This window comes from Bos indicus x Bos taurus, chromosome 18, assembly GCF_003369695.1.
Source record: "Bos indicus x Bos taurus breed Angus x Brahman F1 hybrid chromosome 18, Bos_hybrid_MaternalHap_v2.0, whole genome shotgun sequence".
Lineage (NCBI taxonomy): Eukaryota > Metazoa > Chordata > Mammalia > Artiodactyla > Bovidae > Bos > Bos indicus x Bos taurus.
In genome coordinates, this window is record NC_040093.1 from 17,878,894 (window position 1) to 17,903,324 (window position 24,431).

General features: G+C 51.8%; 1 protein-coding gene across 4 annotated transcripts in view; it reads right to left on the reverse strand.

Annotated features, from left to right (window-relative positions):
- SIPA1L3 (signal induced proliferation associated 1 like 3) overlaps positions 1-24,431 on the reverse strand; it is a 253,461-nt gene that overhangs the window by 18,109 nt on the left and 210,921 nt on the right. For all 4 annotated transcript variants that reach the window (XM_027515958.1, XM_027515959.1, XM_027515961.1 and 1 more), the window contains one exon: positions 10,551-10,772. In XM_027515958.1, coding sequence (XP_027371759.1) covers positions 10,551-10,772 — 222 coding nt within the window. The remainder of the gene's footprint in view (positions 1-10,550; positions 10,773-24,431) is intronic.

Genomic DNA, 24,431 nt, shown 5'->3' on the forward strand with positions numbered 1-24,431 from the left:
GCCCATGAGGCTCCCCTCTGGGAAGGGTGTAAAATGACCTGCTGAAAATGTAAAACCGTGCACTCTCTCCACCCTAGGAGTTCTACATCTGGGAGTGTCCCCTTTAAGGTGCCAGGTGTGCGGGGACGCTTTGTGAAGTCCTGACTAGGGAGGAAACAGCGCCGGCCAGCAGTGGCAGGGCGAGGCCCCGCAGGGAGGGCCAGCAGCACCCCAGAACAATCCCCTCCAGCTGCTGAAGACAAGAGAACTTGGTCCACATGACGTGGGAAGAGGTTTGCTCAGATACGTCATGGGAGTAAACAAGTTATGGGGACGTTCCTGGCGGTCCAGTGCCTAAGCCTCCACACTCCCAATGCAGGGGCCCAGGTGTGATCCCTGGTCAGGGAACTAGATCCCACATGTGGCAACTGAGAGTTTGCATGCCACAACTAAAGATCCTGTGTGCCACAACTAAGACCTGGTGCAGCCAAATCCATATTAAAAAAAAAGTGGTATGTATGGTGTGAAAGCATTTTTAGGAAACAAAACTCACACACAGCTTATGCTGTGCTGTGCTCAGTCACTCAGTTGTGTCCAACTCTGTGATCCCATAGCCTGTAGCCTGCCAGGCTCCTCGGTCCATGGAATTCTCCAGGCGAGAATACTAGAGTGGGTTGCCGTGCCCTTCTCCAGGGGATCTTCCCAACCCAGGGATCAAACCCAGGACTTTCCGCATTGCAGGCAGAATCTTTACTGTCTGAGCCACCAGGAAAGCCACACACAGCTTAGCGTGGTATATTCAAGTTTACTAAACTCTCAGCTCCTAAGGTGGATATGTGGGAGGGATCCTCTTTCTAAAAACATTCCTTGCCACAGCCCACCAGGTCCAAAACAATCTGTTCTACCCTGCCTCAGCCCTCACCTCCTCCCATACAGGCTTCCCAAGGTTCCTGAAACACGCCAGGGAAGTCCCTGCCTCAGGGCCTTTGCACCGGCTGTTCTGTCTGCCCAGAGCAACCTCCCCAGCATTCCCCGCAAATGGCAGCTTCTCATCCACCCAGCTTCACTCAAATGTCACCTCCTCAGAGAGGCCTTCCCTGACGCTCCACCTTTTGTGGCTGCCTCCCAGCCCAGGTGAGCTACCTCACACTCTCCTGTGCTACTTCTTCACTGTCTTCATCTCCCAGTGATTCGTCCTGTGTAACTGTTTTGGGGTCCCACTCCTCCCACCTCACCTGCAGTCTTGTGTTTACGTCCAGGGTGGGGATGAGGCCAGCAGGCACACCGACTGAGTTATTAACTGTGTATCACACAGAACTGACCTTCCTTCCAACCCATCAGCTGACCTCCCTACCCATCTCCTTCCTTCTTTCCAACCTCCCTTCTGCTCTCCCTTCCTTTCCCAGCAAGCTTAAATGATTTCCATAAACCAGGAGAAAGTATAGAGGACTTCCCTGGTGGTCCAGTGTTTAAGAATCTGTCTGCCAATGCTGTGGACATGGGTTTTCTCCCTGGTCTGGGAAGATCCCACATGCCACGGAGCAACTAAGCCTGTGTACCACAATTGCCGAGGCCCACGCACCCCAGAGCCCATGCTTGCAGTAAGAGAAGCCACCACAATGAGAAGCCCTCGCACCGCAAGTAGAGAGTAGCCCCTTCTTGCTGCAACTAGAGAAGGCCAGTGCACAGCAATGAAGACCGAGCACAGCCAACAAAAATAAATAAATAAAAGGATAGAGATACTTTAAAAAGTCAAGCCAGGAGAACAGAAGCATTCCTTCCTTGCTCTATTTGGGTTCATTTGCTGAAACTATCTTCCCAGCTCTCAGGACCCCTAGGACTTGAGTGGGGCTCTCTTGATTCTCCAGCGGAGGGCTGGCTTCCTGGAAGAAATCCTGCTAGAACCTTCTTTCCGACCCTCAGCTCCACATCTATCTATACACTGCAAGTTCCACATGGCCTGACACTGTTAGTGGGCAGCTATGACATGTCTAAAAGGAATAAAATATGATGAAATTCAGTTTGGAGAGTCAAACTCATCATTTTTGTCCACACTCTCTTTCTTCTGGGAGGATTTCCTAATGTATTGTCTAAACTGAAAATTCTAAGCAATAATTTAAGATGGCATTCGTTCCAGGTTAAAAGAAAAAAAAAAACAAAAAACTGGGTTTGTGCACCTCTGATCTTTTTCCTCCTTCTCAAGATCTTTGGCCTTTATAAATGTTTAAATCTAATGACCTCTGAGGATAAAATGGACTCGACTCTGATTGTTAAAAAGAATGAGATCACCTTCTGTGTTCTGTCTAATACGGAGCTGTCGCCAAGCTGAGAAAAGAGCAAGTCAAAGAGGCTGTAGCACAGACAGGAGGTGACCCCATGGATAAAAAAAAGCGGGGGGCGGGAAGGAAACACACACACTCACGTGTGCTCTGTCGTGTTCAGAACATTTCTGTAAGGATGGACAAGAAATGAAACAATGGTTGCTCTGGGGAGGGGAGCTAGATGGCTGGGGGCCAGGGAAGGGAGTGAGGCCTGGTTTTCACGGCATACCCTTTTGAACTAGTTTGGTTTTTATCCTCTGCGTGTTTTACCATCGAACACACAAATGAAGAAAACACCCAGGAGGAGGTACCCTCTCTCAAAGTTCTGACTGACAGCCTTGGACAGAGTCCCTAATTTGCCTGTGTTGTTTGAACTTGCATTTGCCACACTGGGGAATTAAACCACTCACGTTAGAAAAGAAAGAGGGAGACAGAAAAATGACAAAGAAGGCCCTGTAGTTAGGAGCGGGACAACAGCAACTTCTTTTTCCCGTGATGGCTGGGCCAGGAGTGGAAGGCGACCAAAGGCTCTGACTTGGCTGGGCCTGATCCCAGATGACTGGGAGCTCTGGCCTCCAACCCGGGCAGCTCCCTTGGGGCTGGGTTAATTAAGCTAATTAGCACCACTGTCGGTTGGCCTGCCTGAGCTGGGGGTTCTGCCAGCCTCGCTGGCGAGGACACTCATCGAGTCTGCGCTTTGGGCGGCAGGCCGATTTTCCTGGAAGGCTGGCTGGGAGAGGCGGGTGGGGGTGGGGGTCGACCCTGCCGTGGGGTGGGGATGCTGCTGCTTCCGTGGCTGTGCTGAGCTGAACCCAGGGCCCCTAAACTCGAGGAAACCGCTAGATGCTAATGCCAATGCTGAGCGGCCCTTTCCGAGGCCTCGCTGACTCCTTGTGCCGCCTCGGGGAGGGAGACACCCCTGTCCTCCCCTTTAGAGGCTGGGGACCGAGACACGGTGAGTGGAGGATGCGCGGAAGCCACATCTGCCCCGTGCTCTGAGCCGCCTGAGATTCGCTCTTGATGAACGAACGCAGTGCTCAGTGTGCCTGGGCGCAGTGACAGAGGCTCTGGGGGGGTGTGCCCCCACTCTGGGGCTGGGGTGTCTCACGGGGCTATGTTCCTTCCCTATGGCCATCACTTCCATCGCCTCGCTTTACCGGCAAGAGCACTGATGCCCTGGGAGCTTCTGACACAGTGACCGCAGAGTCGGGTCCTGGGCTTGACTCAGGGGACTGCCCCTGACTGCGGTGGCAGTAACGGCAGCTGCAGCAAAGCTCGCCCCCTGAGCACGCGCTCTCTCTCAGGCCCCAGCCTGCTCATTTTTTCCCCCACTTTTTGGTGACGCCATGCAGTATATGGGATCTTAGTTCCCAGAAGAGGGATTGAACCCATGCCCCCTGCAGTTGAAGTGGGAGTCCTCACCAATGGACCACCAGGGAAGTCCCAAGACTGCCCTTCTTATGGGTGAGGACATTTGGAGCCTGGGTCCTGAGATGTGACCTGGGGGACCACCCGCCACAACCACTGCTCCACCGTAAGCAATAAGCAGGCTATTCCCTAGGGCATGCCTCCTCCTCCTCCTCCTCACCAGGCCTTGTCTGCAGGGAGCAGGGCCAGCAGCGCCACACGCCAGCCTTTCAGTTGGGCTGAGACCAGCCTGGCGGGGAGGAGGTGCCCTGGATGGCTGAGGAAGGGGGTGCTGATGACCGCGGGTTCTGTCTCCTGCTCTGTGGGGCCCCAGCCTGGCCACCCTGGTCACCCCCTCTCCTGCTCAGCCCTGTGCAGCTCAACCTTCGTGCTGGGGTCCTCCCGGGAGTTACCTCAGGAAGTCCTCACAGCTGGGAGGTGGGGAGGATGTCATGCCAGTTTAAAGAGAGAAAAACTGAGTGACGGAGGGGTGAGCGGCCAATGAGGGAGTCCTTCCCGACCCCCACGCTGTGCTGCTCTCATGGTGGGGAGAAGGCAGCCCGGTGAGTTCAGCGTCCTGCGACAAAGCAGTCAAAATGGGGCTGTTCGGCCCTCTCCTGAGGCAGAGCTGCAGGGCTGACCGGGGCCTGCAGCAGAGGGGCTGGCTGCGGGGGGTGGGGGCTTCCACCCCAGTGCCCTGGGTGCCCTCAGAGTGCAGCTCCTCTGTCCTTCCCCAGCTCACTCCGCTGTTCGTGCAATGGACCGTGTGCCCCCAAACAGGCGACTGTCTCCTCCGAGAAGTCAGCAGCCCTCAGAAGGCGCGAGTCCGGCCTCGGATGCGAGCCTTGTCTGAGTCTTTCCCATGATGAGATACCCTGCCAGTTCTCTTTCTAGGTATGAATCCCAGCTCTGCCACTTCCAGTTGGGTGACCCAGGCTACGCACTTTTAACTGTGCATCAGTTTCCTCCTCTAGAAACAGGGTCACCGGGAGGACCTGGGGGGTCTGTAAAGCCCCATCCACACAGTCTGGCTGAAAGACAGCACCCCTGTGCTGGCTGCAGCCATTTATAGCACTCTGGGGATAGGTCAGAGGTCCCTGACCAGAATCAGTGAGAAAGGAGGCAGATTTGGTGATTACTCCTTTGGGGACACACTCATATTAGGGGTGACCTATGGGACTTCCCTGGTGGTCCAGTGGCTAAGACTCTGAGTTCCCAATGCAGAAGGCCTGGGTTCGATCCTTGGTCAGGGAACTAAGGTCCCACATGTGGCAACCAAAGATTCCGCATGCACAATAAAAATCAAAGGTTCTGCGTGCTGCCATTAAGGCCCAGGGTAGCCAAATAAGTACATAAAGATAAATATTAAAAGAAATATGTGGTGGTCTCTGTACAACCATGACACCTGCAATGACTAACCTTAACTAACAGAGTGAATTTGGGCAAGTGACTTAACCATTCTGTACCTCAATTTTTCTTACCTGGAAAATGGGATACAAAGTCCTACAACTCACTGTTCGTAGTGAAGGTTAAATGAGTTAAAAAAGGTAAAGGGCTTATGACAATACTTGGCAGGGGCGTGTGTGTGTGTGTGTGTGCTTAGTCGCTCAGTCATGTCCGACTCTTTTTGACCCCATGGACTGTAGCCCACCAGGCTCCTCTGTCCATGGGGATTCTCCAGGCAAGAACACTGGAGGGGGTTGCCATTTCCTCCTCCAGGGGATCTACCTGGCCCAGGGATTGAATCTGCATCTCTTACACTTGCAGATTCTTTACCACTGCACCACCGGGGAAGCCCACTTGGCAGGGGAGGTATCAGTAAAAGCAGGTAAATAAGTTATGCAAATGAGTTCTCATGCCTTGGGATAAAATTTCAGCAACAGAATTACACACAGATTAAAAAAAAAACAAAACATGTTTAGCCTCAAATACTTTAGCTGGAAGTAAAGACAATGTTTTCTGGAAAACTAGGTTAGGTGACTCAGAAGTGTCTCTAACAATGACAAAGACATTTCCAAAATGCTCGGGGAGATTTTGAATAAAGCAGCTTTCTTAAAAGTATGTGGACAAAAGCATTAATTCTAAGTTAACATGTTACTTAGAGCACGTGATTTTAAAAATTATCTGTAACCAAATTAATAAGAAACCACGAAACTATTCTGTGTCCCCTGGTATTTTATATATTTAGTTTACATATTTTTATGCCATGCACGCACATACATAAAAAGCTTTCTTTGGATCTTATGGTGGGAAAAGAGGGGCTGCTGTTTGTTTTTGGCTGTCACCTCTCCAGGTATATATTTTCTCAGCCACGCCACGGTGGCATGTAGGATCTTAGTTCCCTGACCAGGGATCAAACCTGTGCCCCTGCAGTGGAAGCGTGGAGTCCTAACCACTGGACCGCCAGGGAAGTCTGCCAGGTATACTTTCTGACCGCCTACTACATACCTTGTCCTGGATGGGGCTCAGGTGGGTCTGCTGTCCCAGTACCTTTAGTCCAACGGGTTGACAGGGAAGAACTGAATCTCTAGCAAATGACTGTGTGATGTGCTCTGGATAGAGGCCAAGCAGGGGAAGAAGTGTGGGGTCCATGGGACGGATGAACCTGGTGTGGGTCTTGGAAGAGTTTCTTTGAGGATGGCAGGTCTGTGTGAGACCTGAGGGCTGGCGTTATGGGTCTCCTCCAAATGATATGTTGAAGTCCCAAATATCAGAATTTGGCCTGATGTGGAAATGGTGTCTTTCCAGGGATAATGAAGGTAAAGTCAAAGTGTTACTCGCTCAGTCATGTCTGACTTTTTGTGACTCCATGGACTGTGTTGCCTGCCAGCTCCTCTGTCCATGGGATTCTTCAAGCATGAATACTGGAGTGGGTTGCCATTCCCTTCTCTAGGGGATCTTTCTGACTCAGGGATCAAACCCAGGTCTCCTGCATTGAAGGCAGATTCTCTACCATCTGAGCCACCAGGGAAGCCCAATCAAGGTAAAATGAGGCAACTACTGCTGCTGCTGCTAAGTCGCTCAGTCGTGCCCGACTCTGTGTGACCCCATGGACTGCAGCCCACCAGGCTCCTCTGTCCATGGGATTTTCTAGGCAAGAGTACTGGAGTGGGGTGCCATTGCCTTCTCCAATTAAGACTGACCCTGGTGTCCTTATAAAAACAGGAGATGTGGACACAGAGACACATACCCAGATGTATCTACATGCCAAGAAACCCCACAGTTTGCTGGCCAATCAATCAGAAGCTGGGAGAGAGGTGTGGTACACACACTTCCTTTCCGCCCACAGAGGGAACCAACCCTGCTTCCACCTTGGCTCCAGCCTCCAGCCTCCAGAGCTCCAAGTAAAGACACTTGTGCTGTTGAGCCCCCGGTCTGCAGTGCTTTGTTATGGCAGCCCGAGCAAACTCCAGGTGGGCAGGACAGAGCCGGTGGGGCAGGGGGCACCCAGGCAGAAGGGACAGCACACGTGCTGGGGAGGGCAGGGAGGCTGCTCCCATGGAGGAGCAGAGTGGGGCCAGCAGGGCTGGACCCTCTGGCACCCTGAAAAATGAGGGCCTTACCGTATTTTATGGGGTTACAGTGAGAATGGAGTGTGATGTGAGGCTCAGACATCCCACTCACTGATGGGAGTGCCCACACAGTGTCAGCTGACACCTGTCTTGTGACCAAGATTGTCACCTGCTTTCCATGGAGGAATGGGCCATGGAACAGAGACCAGGGATGGAGTGACGGCAGAGGGGACAGAAGGCTGGGGAGACCCAAATGAGGAGGTGGCACCAGACCAAGCTCCAGAATCCCACCTCGGCCACAAGACGTGGAGGAAGAGCATTCTGGGAACTGGTGACAGCCACTGCAGAGGCCCTGAGGTCGGCCTGCACTTGGTGGGACTCAAGACCGAGGAGCCGCGAGAGGCCGGGTGGGTGGAGTGGAGCAAGCCTGGGGGAGCGTGGGAGATGAGGGCAGAGGGGTGACGGGCGCGTCGTGCGGGGTCCAGGTGGGAGTCTGGGCAAAGCGCACAGTGCGCTAGTGCCTGGTATGATACATGCGCTCAGGAAAGGAGTCATTAGTCCTCTGTCATTAGTCCTGGGGGTGGGGCAAGTCGCTGGAGGTTTTAGTGAGGGGAGGGGAGGATCAAAATCTAGTTTGCAGAGTGGCCCCTGGCTGTCAGCGAGCAGCGTGAACTGGATTCTCCACTTGCTTGCTCGCCCACCTCTCCAGGGATCCTGTTTCTGTCTCCTGACAGCTCTCTCCTTATGAGCTCTGTGTCACCACACATCTGAATGGCCCCCTCCAGGTCATGAGAGAGGATGTTACAGAGAACAGAACGGAGGAGGGCAGGCCCCCCACCTGAAGAGGAGCCGTGGCTTTCTGGGTTCTGACCCAAGCTCCACCCCTTCCCAGCTATGAGCCTCTGGGCCTCAGCAGTAAAGCTGAGCAAATGACAGGTCTGCTTCATGGAGCACCGGGGATGGTGGCTGCAGCCATGAAATTAAAAGATGCCGGCTCCTTGGAAGAAAACCTATGACAAACCTAGACAGCATATTAAACAGCAAAGACATCACTTTGCCAACAAAGGTCCGTCTAGTCAAAAATCACTAGCAATGATTTTTCTAGTAGTCATGTACGGACGTGAGAGTTGGACCATAAAGAAGGCTGAGAGCCAAAGAACGTGATGATGCTTTCCAACTGTTGTGCTGGAGAAGACTCTTGAGGGTCCCGTGGACTGCAAGGAGATCAAACCAGTCAATCCTAAAGGAAATCAACTCTGAATATTCACTGGAAGGACTGATGCTGAAGCTGAAACTCTGATACTCTGGCTGCCAGATGAGAATAGCCAACTCACTGGAAAAGACCCTGATGCTTGGAAAGATTGAGGGCAGGATGAGAAGGAGGTGACAGAGGATGAGATGTTTGGATGGCATCACCGACTCAATGCACATGAGTTTGAGCAGACTCCACGAGATGGTGAAGCCTGGCGTGCTGCAGTCCATGGGGTTGCAGAGTCGGAAATGAATGACTGAACAACTCATGGAAGAGTTGTTGAGATGGATTCAGTGAATCAATTCATGGACTAGAGCTCAGCACCAAAACTGGTATGTGGTGAGTACTGGATAAATTTTCAGTACCATTGTACTCTAACTTCAAAAATCGGCACTTCCCTGGTAGTCCAGTGGTTAAGACTCCGCACTTTCAATGCAGGGGGCATGGGTTCGATCCCAGGTTGGGGAACTAAGATCCCACGTGCTGAGCAGTGCAGATAAATTAAGATAAATAAAACCTCCAAATTCAAAGAACTGGTTTTTAACTGACCACTCCTCTCTTCTTTTTGGTTTCAGAGCAAAATGGCCCAAACCAGCTGCCTCCTGTTCTGCCCTGGCTTCTCTCTGGCACCTCCAGTCACCTCTGGGAGGCTCAACCCCCTTCTCAGTTCCCTGACTGCTCCCAGTTGTCACCCCTGGGCTCTCAGACCCCACATTTGTCTGGGCTCCCCCTTCACTGGATCCTCCTCCTTGTATGAACACTTAGGGATCTCAGGTGGAGGCCTACATCCCCCTCCTCTCCAGCCTTTATGTTAACAATAGTCCCATTCTCTCCACCCTGACCTCTTCCCAGAGCTCCAGACTCCTTACCCAACTGCCTCCTCCGTGTCTATTGCACATCACAACAGTAATCCGTCTGTGGGCTTCCCTGGTGGCCCAGTGGCTAAGAGTCTGCCTGCCAATGACGGGGATACTGATTCGATCCCTGGTCTGGGAAGTTCCCACATGACTCAGGGTTACTGAGCCTGTACTCTATAGAGCCTGCAAGCTGCAACTACTGAAGCCCACGTGCACAGAGCCTGTGCTCCAACAAGGGAGGCCACCCAAATGAGAAGCCTGTGCACCGCAACAAGAGTAGCCCCTGCTCACTGCAACTGGAGAAAGCCCTCGTGCAGCAACCAAGACCCAGTGCAGCAGAAAAATAAAAAAGGGTAAGCCCGTCCAGGCCTGAGCTCTGGAGCTCCCTACTCGGAGGGAACCACGGTTTACAGTTCACTCTACAGTTCCAGCCCTGAGCCCACTCCCCACTCAGTCCCCATCTCAGCTCAAGAAGAGTCTGCCCATCCTCCAGGCTGAAAGACCTGGTATCACCTTCCACCTTGCTCTTCCTCTCACACCACATCTGATCTGCCAGTGGAACCTGCTGACTCCTGTTTCAGAGAATCTATCCCAAAGCTGCCTCCTTCTTCCTCCTCAGCCTCCATCCCACCCCAGGCCTCTTGTGTCCTGCCTGGACCATCACACCAGCGCCCCCTGTCTCCTGATCCCTTGCAGACCATGCTCCACATGCAGCCACAGAGGCCCTGTGAATACTCAACTTAGGTCTGTCCCCCTCTGTTCCAGACCCTTCTTCGATTCCCCCTGAATTACAGCAGACGCCCAGGCCCTTACCTGGGGCCCACAGAACCCTCCACGATCTGTGCTCACTGCCTCTCTGACCTCACGTGCTCACATGGTCCCAGCCACACTGGCCTTCCCCCCACAGACCAAGCCTGCTCCTGCCTCAGGGTCTGTCAGTTGCTGTTCCCTCTGCCTGGAACGTTCTTCATCCAGATGTGTCACAAGGCTCGCCACCATTTGACTCTGCACACTTTTCTTAGTCACCCTATTTGCTGTCCGTTCCCCAACCAGCACGGCCCCCTGGAGGGCAGGGGCCCTGTCGGCCTGTGCGCGGTTGTATTCCCAGTGTGTAGACGGGCATGGTGACTGACAGATGAGGGAGCGAGGGGTCACCCTCCCCACTGTCCCGAGATGCCAAGCTTGGCTCTGGGGGTGCCTCACCAGGTACCCAGGCACTTACTTCTTTGGGTCAGTGAAGGGGAGTGGCCGTGGAGGGGGCTCGTCTGTCCTCTTCCACCCCGTGGGGTGCTTGCTGCGCACGGGCTGCTTGGAGAAGAAGGACTTGGGGACAGAGGTGGAGAGCTGGAAGGTGCTGGCCTGGGCCAGCTGTGAGGGCCGCGGGGTCTCGGTGCTGGCTGTCTTGTGAACCTGAGCGGGGTAGCCGGCCCTTGAGCTCATATCGCTGCAATGTAAAAATTCGAAAAGTAAAATAACTCCGTCGCACGTTTCGAAAAGTCTATCTGTTTAAGTTTACTCTTGGGAAACAAACAATAAAGAAGTTCATTCACACAGGAGAGATCCTGCCGCGAAAATTCTAATACATAGATGTCTACGTGGAGAAAAGGTAATGCTCCCTTCACAGCCTCCATCCCCTCCCAGCGATGTCCTCCTAGCACAGTTGATACCTCTATGGGTATCTAAAAAAGTCACCCTCTGTGGGCAGATGATTGCCCACCCCCCTGGAGATTCCTTGTATCCTGAGCACAACCTACACAGCTGGAGGTGGGGGGCCCGCCGACCCATCTCTGGAGGTAACCACGGTTTACAGTTTGCTGTATTTCTTTCCTAACCCTTTCCTATGGTTAAAACATACATGTTGGGAATTCCCTGGTGGTCCGTGGTTAGGACTCACTTTCACTGCTGGGGCCTGGGTTCGATCCCTGGCCAGGGAACTAAAATCCCACAAGCAGCACAGCATGGCTTAAGAAAAAAAAAAGAAGAAGAAAGAAAAAGAAAAACAGACAAAAAGAAAAACGTGTATACAACTGGAAAACAGGAGCCTTTTTTTTGAAGGGTGCGAGAATTATGTTTTCATATAACTGAGACCATGCTAATAAATTGTTCTGTAACTTATTTTTGTTAAACTTATGCCTTGCCACATAGTATCTTCACTCAAAGATTTTTTGAGCACTAATACACATCAGACACCACTCCAGTTGATCTAATCTAAAACCACAGCTCGATATTCCAAATGCTGGATTCCTGTGGAGTTAATGCTACAATGAACCTCATGTGGTTAATTAGGACCCAACTCTTGGGGACCCAATTGCTGACCCCACTGAAGCAAATCAGCTTTTAAAACTTTAAAATAAAATTCTAATTCCACTTCAAGTAAGAGGTCTTTAATGGGAAAATTAATGTCCTTGGAGTGCAAGTTAATAAAAGCTTACTGAAGGTCAATTCAGCAAAATTAAAGGGTGGGACTTCTGACTACGGATGAATGAGAAGACTGGCGAATTCTCTCCCCACCAAGCACAAAATCAACAAAAACAACCATTTCAGCACTCTGGAAATTGACCGAGGACATGCAACAATCCAAGTATTGTTTATTTTCTTGAAAAACTGAACTTCAGGGTAAGAACAGAGGGAATCTGATGTTTTAGCCTGGGGCTCCTCCCATCCCCCTGCCCAGCTCAATGAACAAGCAAGTTCTGCCACCGTAGAACTTCACTGAGGGTTCCAGAAGGAGAAGAGAAAAAGGGTCAGAAGAAAGGTTTGGAGGAATAATGGCTAAAAGCTTCTCAAACTGGATAAAAAAACATTCATCTACACATCTGAAAAACTCAACAAATCTCCACCAGGATAAACACAAAGACTTCATCCAGAAAAATGAGTGAAAGTCAAGCACTAAGATAAAACCTCTGAAAGCACCAAGAGAAAAAGATTCATCATATACACAGGGAATCAATACAATCAACTGCTGACCTATCATTTGAATCAATGGCAGTGTGTGTTATTTGCTCAGTCGTGCCCCACTCTTTGTGACCCCATGGGCTGCAGCCCACCAGGCTCCTGTGTTCATGAGATTTTCCAGGCAAGGATACTGGAGTGGGTTACCAAGAATGGGATGGTATTTTCAAGGTGCTGAGAGAAAAAACCATCAACCAAGACTTCTATATCCAGCAAAACTATCCTTCATAGATGAAGACAAAATAAAGATGTCCCCAGATAAACAGACTCAGAGAATTCATTGCTAGCACATCTGCCTAATAAGTAAAAATTCCTTGGGCTGAAAGGAAATGACTGAAGGTGATGACCTGAATTCACATGGAGAAGTGAAGGGTCCAAGATGGTAAGAATGGGTTAAAATAAAAGACTTCATAGAATATTTTGGAGAAGGAAATGACAACTCACTCCAGTACTCTTGCATGGAAAATCCCATGGACAGAGGAGCCTGGTGGGCTATAGACATAGGGTCACAAAGAGCTGGACACAGCTGAGCAGGAGCGTAGAATATTTAGGTTTTCTTATTTCTTCTCTAACTTCTAAAGTTACATGTAAGACTGTACAAGGCAATAATAACACTATATTGTTTGGTTTATAACATATATGGATGTAGAATGTATGATAGTAATAGCACGAAGGAGAGGGAAAGGAATGGGGTTTTATTGGAGGAAAGTTTCTATATTTTGTTGGTATTCAGTCAGCACTAATCTGAAATACATTGATAAGATGCATACTATAATTAAAGTTAAGAGGAATCCAAATGGTGTACTAAAACTAATTTAACACAAAAGGCAAAAGTAAAGGAAGGACAAAGGAGAAAGACAGTAAACACAGAAAACAAAGCGCAAAATGGCAAATGCAAATCTAATTATCATCAGTAACGTCATTAAATGTGATACTGAAACATCCCAATCCTAAGGCGGACTGTCAGAATGGATTTTCAAATGCAAGCTCTGACTGACTTATAAAGACTTTCTATAATTTAGCAACATCTGTCAACAGGTCCAAGGTTGTGCACTGGTGAGGGGTTGTTCAGGGAGTCACGGAGCATGTAACATCAGGATTGGACTTTATCTGGGGAGGTCACAAGGGCTTCCCCAAGGAGGAGACAGTGTCTGAGCTGAACTGAAAGATGTGAGTAGTGTCAGTCTAGCCTCTGATCTCCCAGAAATCCACGCCAGAGAAAAGCCTGCACAAGGACATGCAGGCACATACAAGGATGGTCACTGCAATGCTGTGTGTAAACAGGAAAAAGCTGGACGTGGCCTGAGTTCTTAGATCAGTCCAAGCATATCCATATGATCAAAAACTATGCAGCTAGTGTGAAGAATGAGGTCAACTTCTGTTTATGGATGAAGACAGATGCCTGAGCTACAGGAAGTGGAAACAAGGCATCATGCAAAGTGTGCTTTTTCTTTTTTTAAATGTATATGTGTTGTCAAATGTTATTGGGCTTTTTTTTTTTGGGGGGGGGGTGTCTTTATTTTTATGAAAAGGAAATGTGTAGTTTTTTCCCCAACTGTGGGCCATGAAATCAATTTACTATATCTTGACTGTTATTTGGGGTAGGGGGTGGGGAGAAACAGACTGGAATAAAAAACCTCAGTGTACCTCATATGAAATAAGGTAAGTGGTTTTGTGAAACTTTACTGAGGATGTCCACACTGGGGTGTAATGTAAAGTGCTTTTCCTGTTTTGGGTAACTGTCAAAATATGTGTGATAGATCTGGGCTGGTACAGATCTGGAGAAAGCTCTCTGGAGGAGTGCACACTGATTATCTCTGGAGGCAGTAATGACAGGGGAGATGAAACCACATACACAGCACAGGGCAGAAATCAAAGTGCTGACAGCCCAGTCTCCTTCTCTGAGGCAACCTTGACTTTTCCCCTTTCTTCTTCTTCAACACAGAGCCCAGTGTGTGTAGCCTCCCAATTTTCCTTTTTAACATAAATGGCAGCCTATCATGAGCTTGCTCGGCACCTGGCTTTGACCTTAACACGATGCCCTGGAGCTCTCTCCATGTCAGTCCACACAAAACCCTCTCCCTTCAATGGCTGCAGGTGGTCCACTCTATGAATATATCCTAACTGGTTTTACCCTAACTTTTATATTTCTACAGTACATATTTCTCTATCCTGTCATCAGGCATGTTCAGCTTTTATGAGCTGGAAAAAACAAACAAGAGATGATAAAGAAACAAAAGGAAGACTGGGTCCAGTGGTTAAGAATCTGCCCCCCAGTGCAGGGGACGCAGGTTTGATCCCCGGTTGGGGATCAAACCCTGGTTGGGGTTAGTTGCCACAGGGCAACTAAGCCCATGCTCTTCAACGAGAAGCCCACATGCTGCAACTAGAGAGCCCCTGCCCCATGCCACAACTAGAGAAAGCCTGTGTGCTGCAACAAAGACCCAGCATGGCCAAGATGAATAATAATAATCAAAGGAAGGGAAAAAGAACACCCCTTTCTCTGTGTCTGCCAGCTGGCTCCATCCACTGCCCCATTTGGGAGGGGCTTGCTCCCTTAGCCTGTGGCAGGCACTGGGTGTCACCCTATTCCCCGTCACCTTGTAATGAAGGCTGGTTTTACTCATCCTTGAGGAAGGTGACCTGGCACCCGGCCCAGGGCACACTCCCGAATGCTGGATGCCACCTGTCTGGGATGGGTCAGGGGTAGGTCTGTGATCTGTTTTGGACAGTGAAGCATCAGGTGTGTGTGTGGACGGACAGTCTGCTAGGTGACTTCTGGGGAAGGTCTCTTCACTGGAAAACTAACAAACAAAGACCACTTGTAGTAAACGTCACCTCTTCTTCCACTTGACACAGTGGACAGTCACTTTGAGACTGTGAGGGGAGCCAGTCTGCAGGCCGATGGAGACAGAACAAAGAAAGGGAAAGAACCTGAGTCCTTGAGTCAGTAAATTCCCCAATCATGGGGCCCTCCCTAGCGTGGGACTTCATGTTCTCAGAGGTAACAGACTTCCTCCAATTGAGCTGGGACTTGTTGCTTAGAGCCAAAAGGCATTCCCATGACTGTCCCTGCTTTCAACCTCTACCAGCCTCAGGCATGAACGGGTGCCCCCCACACACAGCAGGGCCACAAAGAACTATTCTGAATATGTTGTGCATCTCGACCCAGCCTGCTCAGACGGGCGCCCCTTCTCACTCCCCCTTGGACCATGAGCTGCGCCAGGTGCCAAGTACAGGGTAGAGCTCTTAGGCCACCAATCAACAGAGTGAATACACCTTTTCTCTGAAGCACCTGCAAGGCCAGGTGCCCTCCCCGAGCCTCAGCTTGAAAAACGAGGCAGCAGCACTGCCTGAGAACCATGCTGAGAACATGGACCATGCTGCTTACTTGACCTGGGGTCCAAGCCCAGCACCAACTGACATGCTGTGATCTTTGCTGGAGCCCCTTCCCCTCGACGAGCCTCAGTTTCCTCCTCTGAGAATCGAGGCAACGACACACTTGCCTCACGAGATCACATCTGCACAAAGTGCTCAGGGTAGGCCTGGGCAATGGAATGTGCTCTTGGAGCTGCAGATACACAGGGATGTGGTGTGTCCAGGGGCTAAATGCCCAGGCTCCGGGCTCAGCCAGGGCTGCAGAGGGGACATTCTGCTCTATACTTTCACCCCACCTTCCCCCAGAGAGGCTGGGCAGTTACCTGTGCTGTCTCAGGAGGAACAGTTAAGCTTTTGTTGGAGTGAAAGCAGAAAAACTGTAGGCTGAATGAAGAAACTGCACAGCTGCCTGGGAGTGCGCCATGCTCTGGTCTGTTCATCCCTGGGGAGGCTGATGGGTGGCCCCGGGCGGGCAACAGGCACAAAGGGAGCTGTGCCCCTGCCTTATTATTATTTTTTTGGCTTCACTGGGTCTTTGTTGCCATAGGTTTTCTCTAATTTCGGTGAGTGTGGGCTACTCTCCAGTTGCGGTGGCTTCTCTTTTTGTAGAGCATGGGCTCTAGAGTGCTCGGGTTTCAGTGCTTGAGGCTCACAGGCTCTAGCGTGGGGGCTCAGTAGCTGCGGAGCATGAGCTGAGTTGCCCCACAGCACGTGGAATCCTTCCAGACCAGGGACAGAACCCTTGTCCCCTGCATTGGCAGGTGGACTCTTAACCACCAGATCACCAGGGGAGTCCTGCCTTTGCCTTTGGGAGGAAGAGCACTGGCGGAGCAGGTGGCAGGAAGGGCAGCGGCCGGCACTGAGCCCATGCACACAGCCAGGCCCTGCTCCAAGCATCTTGGAGGCATCACTTCATTTGGTTGCCCAGCAATCCCATGAGGCAGGAAGTACCACTCTCCCTATGTTCCAAGTGGGGAAACTGAGGCCCAGAGAGATTTTTTTTAAATAACGCCCCAAATTACACAACTGGTTGAGGACAGCACCAGGATACAAAGCCAGGCAGTCTGGCTCAAGAGGCGTTCTGTTTAACCACCAACCTGTACTTTCGATGACAATGGTAGTCATGAAAAATACATAACACATGAAAACCGAACCTAGCAGCTGCAGGTGTATTTGGACCAGCTATGTCTCAGGCCCTGTGCTGGCTGCTTCAAACCCATGGTGTGGGTGTATCCTCGCAGCTTGGACCACAGAGTCTACCTTCACCTCCATTTTACAGATGAGGAAACTGAGCCTCAGAGAAACTAAGGAGCCTGGTGGAGACCACGCAGCTGGTTAGTGGTGGAGTTGTGACCTGGACACAGGCAGTCAGAGGCCAGAGCCTGGGAAATGCTGCTCACCAGATACCCTCAGGGGGGCCTCTGTGGGGCCTTTTCTGCTTGGTGTCTGGCAGGGGCTTGAGAGCCGAATCAGTCCCTGAACATGGCTGGAATGATCAGGCTCAGTGTAGGAGCCACACGTGGCAACATTCTGCCCTTCAGCCTGGGAGCAAAAACATCAGGTCTTCAGGAAGTAGAAGGAATGACAATATGGGGCAAAAACCCCATGTCACAAAATCAATGGGGACTCCAACCACCACCAGCCACTTCCACCCCACCTCCAACCACAGTGCCTAGGTATCCCCACAGTGGCCTCCTCCTGCCCTCACCCCCAAACCCAGCCGGAGGGTGAGAGCCATCACCACTCTCCTCAGCTCAGGGTCAGAGTCCTCCCCGGTCCACAGGGCCCCACACCATCTGGGCTGACCCCTCTCTGCCCTCAGCAACTCCCACTCCCCCTCTCACTCATTCTGCTCTGGTCACATGGACACTGTTCCTGAAACACAACAGACACACTTCCACCTCAGAGCCTTTGCACTCCCCTTGCCCTGCCCCATGATCTCTGCTTGGTATCCTCCTTCCCTGGAGTTTCTGGAGATGGCCTGAGTTCCTCTTCCCAAGCTGACAGTGACTCTCTGAGTAGGTGTTTCCCCTTAACCCTGGCTTCCCAGCCTACGTGGGCGGGGTGGGGCCCAGTGGACCCTGAGGGCCTCATGTTACCTTTCAGGGATGTGCCCCCAGGAGGGGATCCTGGAGACAAGGGCCCTGCCTGCGGAAGCAGGGCCGCGGGCTTCCTGCCTGCCTGCCCGCCCAGGAATGCCTGGCCGTGTCAGCTCCACGTGGAACCGAGAGCCGCTCATCGCCTCTAAACAGCGCAGACAAATTGCTCTGGAAACCCAGGGGGCTCTGGAGCGTGTGCTGCCTTGAGAGAGGGCGGGGGGCCAGGTGGCTGCCCGCCTGGGATCGCTCAGCCCACTGGCGTGCCCGCAGCAGGCACTGGCGCCTGGCCCCGTGCCTGGAAGCCGGGCTCCCATGACGAATGTCTGAGGGGAGAGTCTGTGAAGTCACTGGAATGATCCACGGGCACAAGCTGCTACAGGCTGCAGCAGTTTCCACGGGAGGGCTGGAGCGCGCGGAGGGAGTGGGTGGGGGGTTTGGGCATGGCGGGGCCCTTCCCTTCCCTGGCAGTCAGTCAGTCCTTGAGTTGTGCTGGCAAACTCAATCCCTACTACCCCTGAGACAGCCCACGTTCCCCCGAGGAGCCCACAGTGATCTTAAAACCCAAGTCAGATTATGTTCTGTGGCTCCAATGTCTTTCAGAACCAAAATCCAGCATCTGACCATGGTTGGTAAGCCTGCCTGAGCTGGGTCCCTGCCCGCCGTGCAAATCAGACCTCCTGCCATTCTCCCATTCAGCCTGTCTGGCCAGCAGAGCATCTCTAGAACACCACAAATGAGTTTACCTTCAGGGACTCGGCATCTCCTATTTCCCCTGCCTGGATCACTTCCATGCTTCCTGCAAAATATCACCTCCTCCAAGAGGCCTTCCAGGACCTCTGCCTAGCTGGGTTTTCTTCCCAGACCATATCCCACCTGGCAGATTAACATGGCTGCTCAGCTGTCTGTTTGCCTTGCTTTCTCTCCAGAAGAGTGTCAGTTCCACAAAAGAGGGACTCGACTTTGTCCACTGTGTTTGGAACGGTACCTGGCACACAGTAGGTGCTTTAGGGTCAGTAAACGTAAGAACAGGGATTTCCCCTGTGGTTCAGTGGTAAACAATCTGTCTGACAATGCAGGAAACAGGTTCTATCTCTGGGTCAGGAAGATCCCCTGGAGAAGGAAATGGCAATCCAATATTCTTGCCTGGAGAATCCCATGGACAGAGAAGCCTGGTGGGCTGCAGTCCATAGGGTTGCAAAGAGTCAGACATGACTCAGAGGCTAAACAACAATAAACATAAGAATAACATTCCTGGGGACTTCCCTGGTGGGCCAGTGGTCAAGAATCTGCTTTCCAATGCAGGGGACATGGGTTTGATCCCTGGCTGGGGAACTAACATCCCACATGCCATGGGGCAACCAAGCCCACGTGCCACAACTACTGAGTCCACGTGCTCTAGAGCCCGTGTGCCACAACTAGAGAGTCTGTGCACCACAGCTAGAGAAACCCCGCGAGCTAGAACAAAGAGCCTGCGTGCCGCAGTGAAGACCCACCACAACGAGAAAAGAGTAACATTCCTCTCGGGACTGCTTGGCCCCAGTCTCCTCTACTCTCTCACGAATCTCAAGACCCCCATCTGCAGTAGCCTCCTGACATGAGCAGTCGCCAGCACTGTCCCGGACCTTTGTCTCCTCCCTTCTTACGTCCTGGCAGTACCACTGCTGACACATCCACAGCTGCTCTGCCCTCTGCTCTGCCTAGGCCCCCTTCCTCCCTTCTCACTGATGTCTCAGCCTCAGACCCATCCCTGACACTTCTCCAATCCTGCCTCCAGCACCATCTTTCAAAACATCTATCTGCCTGTGTCATCCTTTCTGCTGAAACACTTCCTTGCTGCCCACAGCTCTTAGGACTAAGTCCAAACTCTGTGCTGTGGCTGACAGGGCCTTGCGTGGTTTGGCCCCTGCCAAGCTCCTCAGGTTCCCATCAGCTGCCCTCCCAATTTCCATCTTTGAGCCAAGGGGTCTGTGACCGGCCGGCACCCACCCTCCTCCCCACCCCAGGGCCTTTGCACTTGCTATTTCTGCTCATAGGGACGCTTTCTCCATACATCACCTTTCCATTTTGTCTTAAAAAAATTTGTAAAATAGCCCACATATAGCAAAGTGTACAAAACATATATGTACAATTTAACAAACAGTTACAAAGCAAACGCCCACATAACCGCATCAAGATGAAATCAGTTCCCCAGAAGCCGCTTTACCTGCTCCTTCCTCCTTAACCCTCTGCTCCTTGGTAGAAATGACTCCTCCTCAGGGAAATTATCCCTTCCCGCCACCCCACCCACCCCGTTAGATCAGACACCCCTCCAGCCATGCATCACATCCCCTCAGATCCCAGGAGGTTTGCCCTGCAGGCACTCCCCTAGCATAATTCATTCACTGCTTTTGTAATTATTTGCCTGCTGTCTCCCCCAGCACCCTGTTCCAGGAGAGCTAGGGAACCTGTTTGAGGCAGAGAGCAGTGCATACACTTGGTGCCTGCTACATGAATGAGCAAGAAGTGCTGGGCTACGAAGGCCCCAGAAGGAGACACAAGGGCAGCCATGGAGTGCTCGTGCCTGCCTGCGGGGAGCCGACTGGGCAGCAGGGTGTCATTCTGGCCCTGCCCCAGGGAAGGGACCTATGACAGCAGAAGCATAGAGCTGCCCTGAGCGAGGGGCAGTGTGCAGCCAGTGGCAGTCAGAGGCACATGTGGGCCCCTTGAGCACAGGTGCTCAGCGACCTTCTGGGAAGACAGTGGGAGGGCCAGCGGGGTGAGTGGGACTGCACACCCGCTGTCTGGAACACTCCGCGCTCCTTATTCCCAGGAGCTCAGCCTCTTTTCTCCAGGGAAGCTCCCCCGACAATGTCAGGCCCCTCCTCTGGGCTGCCACACCCCGAGGGCTTCCCTCACCCTGGCCTGGCCACTATGGGCTGTCACTGGAGGTGGATGTGCTGCCCACATTGACTGTGAACACTAAGGGCTCTGTCCCTAAATAGATGCTGATGCTCAGGTTGTCAGGACAGGGTCATGCTTTGAGTTTGTGACAGCCTCAGGGCTTTAGGGACAGTCAGGGCCTCAGATGGACTTTCCAGGTGTCTCAGTGGTAAAGAATCTGCCTGCCAATGCAGGAGACGTGGGTTCAATCCCTGGGTCAGGAAGATTCCCCCTGAAGAAGCGAATGGCTAGCTACTCCAGTATTCCTGCCTGGAGAATCCCATGGATAGAGGAGCCTGGTGAACTATAGTCCATGGGGTCGCAGAGAGTTGGATACGACTTAGCAATTGAGTACGCATTCAGGGTCTTAGGGATAGAATCAGGGCCTTGGTTAGGGACAGCTTCAGGCTATTAGTGAGAGGGTCAAGCTTTAGTTAGGGACAGTTTGGGACATGAGTTAGAAATAGCTCGGGTCCTTAGTTAGGGACAGTGTCAGGACCTTAATGACAGCATCAGGGTCTCAGCTAGGGACATTGACATGGCCTTAGTTAGGGACAGTGACTAGGCCCCATTGTACAGATGAGGAAACTGAGGCCCAGAGAGGTTCAGTCATTTGTCCAAAGCCACACAGCCAAGACAAGGCAGAGGCAGGGCTCAAACCCCAGTGGGCTGACTCTGGAGTTCACACTCTCCTCGACTGTGAATATGTTTATTTCTTTAAATCAATTAATTTTCTTAACTTGTCCAAGGCAGTATCTGTAAAATCAGGGGATGGGTTGATAACACTTTTCCTAATAACCATTTAAAATAAAACATTTTCCTCCTCGCACCACCCAAATTACCTTGAGCACCCCATTTTGGAAAAGGCTGCTCCACACTAAAGCCTGGTTGCCTAGGAGAAAACTTCAGGAAGCAGCTTTAATGAGTAGATAAGAATGATTTGCAATTAGCATCAATTGTCTGCATGCAAATTAAAGCTCCCAACCACAGGGCCCTCTTTTGAAGCGGTGCCTCTCCCATTTTACTCCCTTCATTTCTGGGTTCAGCAAATCCTTCTCTCAGACACAGGGTAATTTTATACCCACTCCTCCTGCCTCAGCCATGGTCTACTCCCCAGCACCGCTGCTTTTATAGCACACATTCCAAAACCCTTCAGCTACTCAGCTTTACTACTGTAGGCCTGTGCCCAGCAGGGGAGACCTGGGCACACCATGGCAGCGAGTCCCTCTTGGTGGGTGCCCTTAGACGTGTCTCAATGATGACCTGATTCTAATCTGTCTCCCTCAGCAGATGGTGGGTGAGGGGAGGGCAAGGCGTCTCATCTGAATTTGCGTGTTCCTTCTCCTCAGCGCTCAGCCTAGAACCTGGGACGAAACAAGTCCCTGAGAGATATTTGTGAATGAAAAGAATGGGTAGATAAATGAATGAAGGAGCTGTTCAAAAGAGCCCGTGAGCTCAAATGATTCAGATCTATCTATCTAAGGACTTCCCTGGTAGTCCAGCGATTAAGATTCTGCCTTGCAATGCAGGAGACGTGGGTTCGACCCCTGGTCTGGGAACTAAAATCCCACATGTCGAGGAGCAACTAAGCCCGTGTGCCACTACTACTGAGCATGTATGCCTCAACTGCAGAGCTCAAGCACTCTGGAGCCCGAGAACCTCAACGAAAGATACTGTGTGCTGTGACTAAGACCTGACACAGCCAGTAAATAAATAAATTAAAAAAAAAAGAGATCTGTCTAGTGAGGCAGACTGTGACAGACTTAAGTCTCCGGGAGACCCTTCCTCTCCACACTCACCTTTCTCCTGGCTCCTGACTCCAGGAGCGCTGAGGCCAGGGTGAGGGACAGCACTGACACGCGAGCACTCCCAAACACGGAGGTTTCCAAACCGGTCAGTGTCAGTAGCCCCTGGGTCTTAGAATCTAGTTATACTTGAATCACTAAGCTCCAGGACCCTCAGACTACGGTATATTTTTCTTTCTAGCCAACGCCAGTCTCTCAAATACTGGCTTTCGAGTGACGAGCAGCAGAACCCGAGTTTGGTAAGACCACTGTGAGGTCATGCGATCCCTGAAGGAGGTAGCGAGCAGCACTCAAACATTCTGAAGGGACTAGACTGGACTAAAGGACTTTGCACCTTCACACTAAGGACTTTGAGGAAGATTTTTGCTCTACCTTTTTAAAAAATATATTTTTTTTGACCATGTCTTGTGGCCCATGGGATCTAGTTCCCTGACCAGGGATCCAACCCTTGCATTTGAAGCAGTCTTAACCACTGGACCACCAACGAAATACTGCTTCACCTTTAAAAAAAAAACCCAAACATTTCTACACAGACCAAGACCTGGGTCCAGCGGGGGCTGTGGTCAAGGAGGCCCGAGGCAACTGCCAGGTGCGTGTGTTCTGTGCGGAGATAGGCTCAGGTCTGGGCACTGGCCAATGTGTTAGGAAGCCAAGGGAGATGAAGATCCCTAATGTGGTCCTGGCCCCTGAACAGGTGCGGTCAGGGAAGGGAAGGGAAGGGAGGCGTCCACACTGTGGACCTGGGAAGGTGGACCCGGGAAGGTGGACCCACACACTCAGGGGTCCACACTGGGGGCTGCAGCACTGTACTCACTGCCCGGGGCCGCAGACCTCAGAGGGCCCCTGGATCAGGCTGACTCCTGTGACGCAGAATGACTGTTACGGGAGGCACTTCATCGCTTCCATCAGATTCTCAAAGTGTATGCGGTGCACAGGCTTCCCAGAGGGCGCTAGTGCTATAGCGCCTGCCTGCCAATGCAGGAGACTTAAGAGACACGGGTTGGATCCCTGGGTCGGGAAGATCCCCTGGAGGAGGGCATGACAACCCACTCCAGTATTCTTGCCTGGAGAATCTCATGGACAGAGGAGCCTGGCGGTCACAGAGAGTCAGACACCACTGAAGCTACTGAGCACACACACACCCACATGGTAGACTCCAGGTTGTTGGTTAGTCAACGCCTGCTTGTTCTCACGTACTCCCGCCTGCCTCTCTACCAGTGGTTCTCAAAGCACGGTCTGGGGACCAACAGCATCAGCACCGACACAGAACCCTGTACAAATGCACATTCTCAGGCCCTGCCCAGTAGGTCAGGGGAATGTGTGTTGAACAGCCCTCCAGTGGAGACCATCTGGGGTCCACACTGCCCTTTACTATGGAGGCTGGAAGGCTAAGCCAAGATTCCCCAGACTTCCTTGCAGCTAACATGGCCAGGGGACACTGCCTGTGGAAGCGTTCTGGGAAAGCTTTTGCTTTTTCCACAGTTAGGGAGCAACAAGGATGCTGCCATCTCCCTCTGTTCTCTGCCCCCAGGCCTCTTAGGGGCACCACAGCCATGTGGAGACCAGGAAGTCACAGCTAGTATGAGGATGACGACGGAGCAGGAAGACACAGGGTGCCAGGCCTCAAGGCCCTCCCTGAGCTGCTGCTGTACCAGCCCAGCTCTGCCCTCCCTGGACTTCCCAACAGGGAACTGTTAAATCTCTATTTGCTCAAGCCTCTGTGGGTCTGGTTTTCTGTTACCTTCAGCCAAATGCACTCCTAATAGAAAGAGTGTGTGACTCCCAGTAGGCATAAAAACTACTGGTCTTGGGAAATAGAAAAAGGAAAGAGACTGAGGGTCAGCGTGACCCAGAGACAGACAGCCAGGGATTTTCCTTCCTCTACTGAGATCCTTAAAGGCCACGGGATGGGTAGCCAGGGGTGGTCCATGGTAAGGAAACTAATGTGTG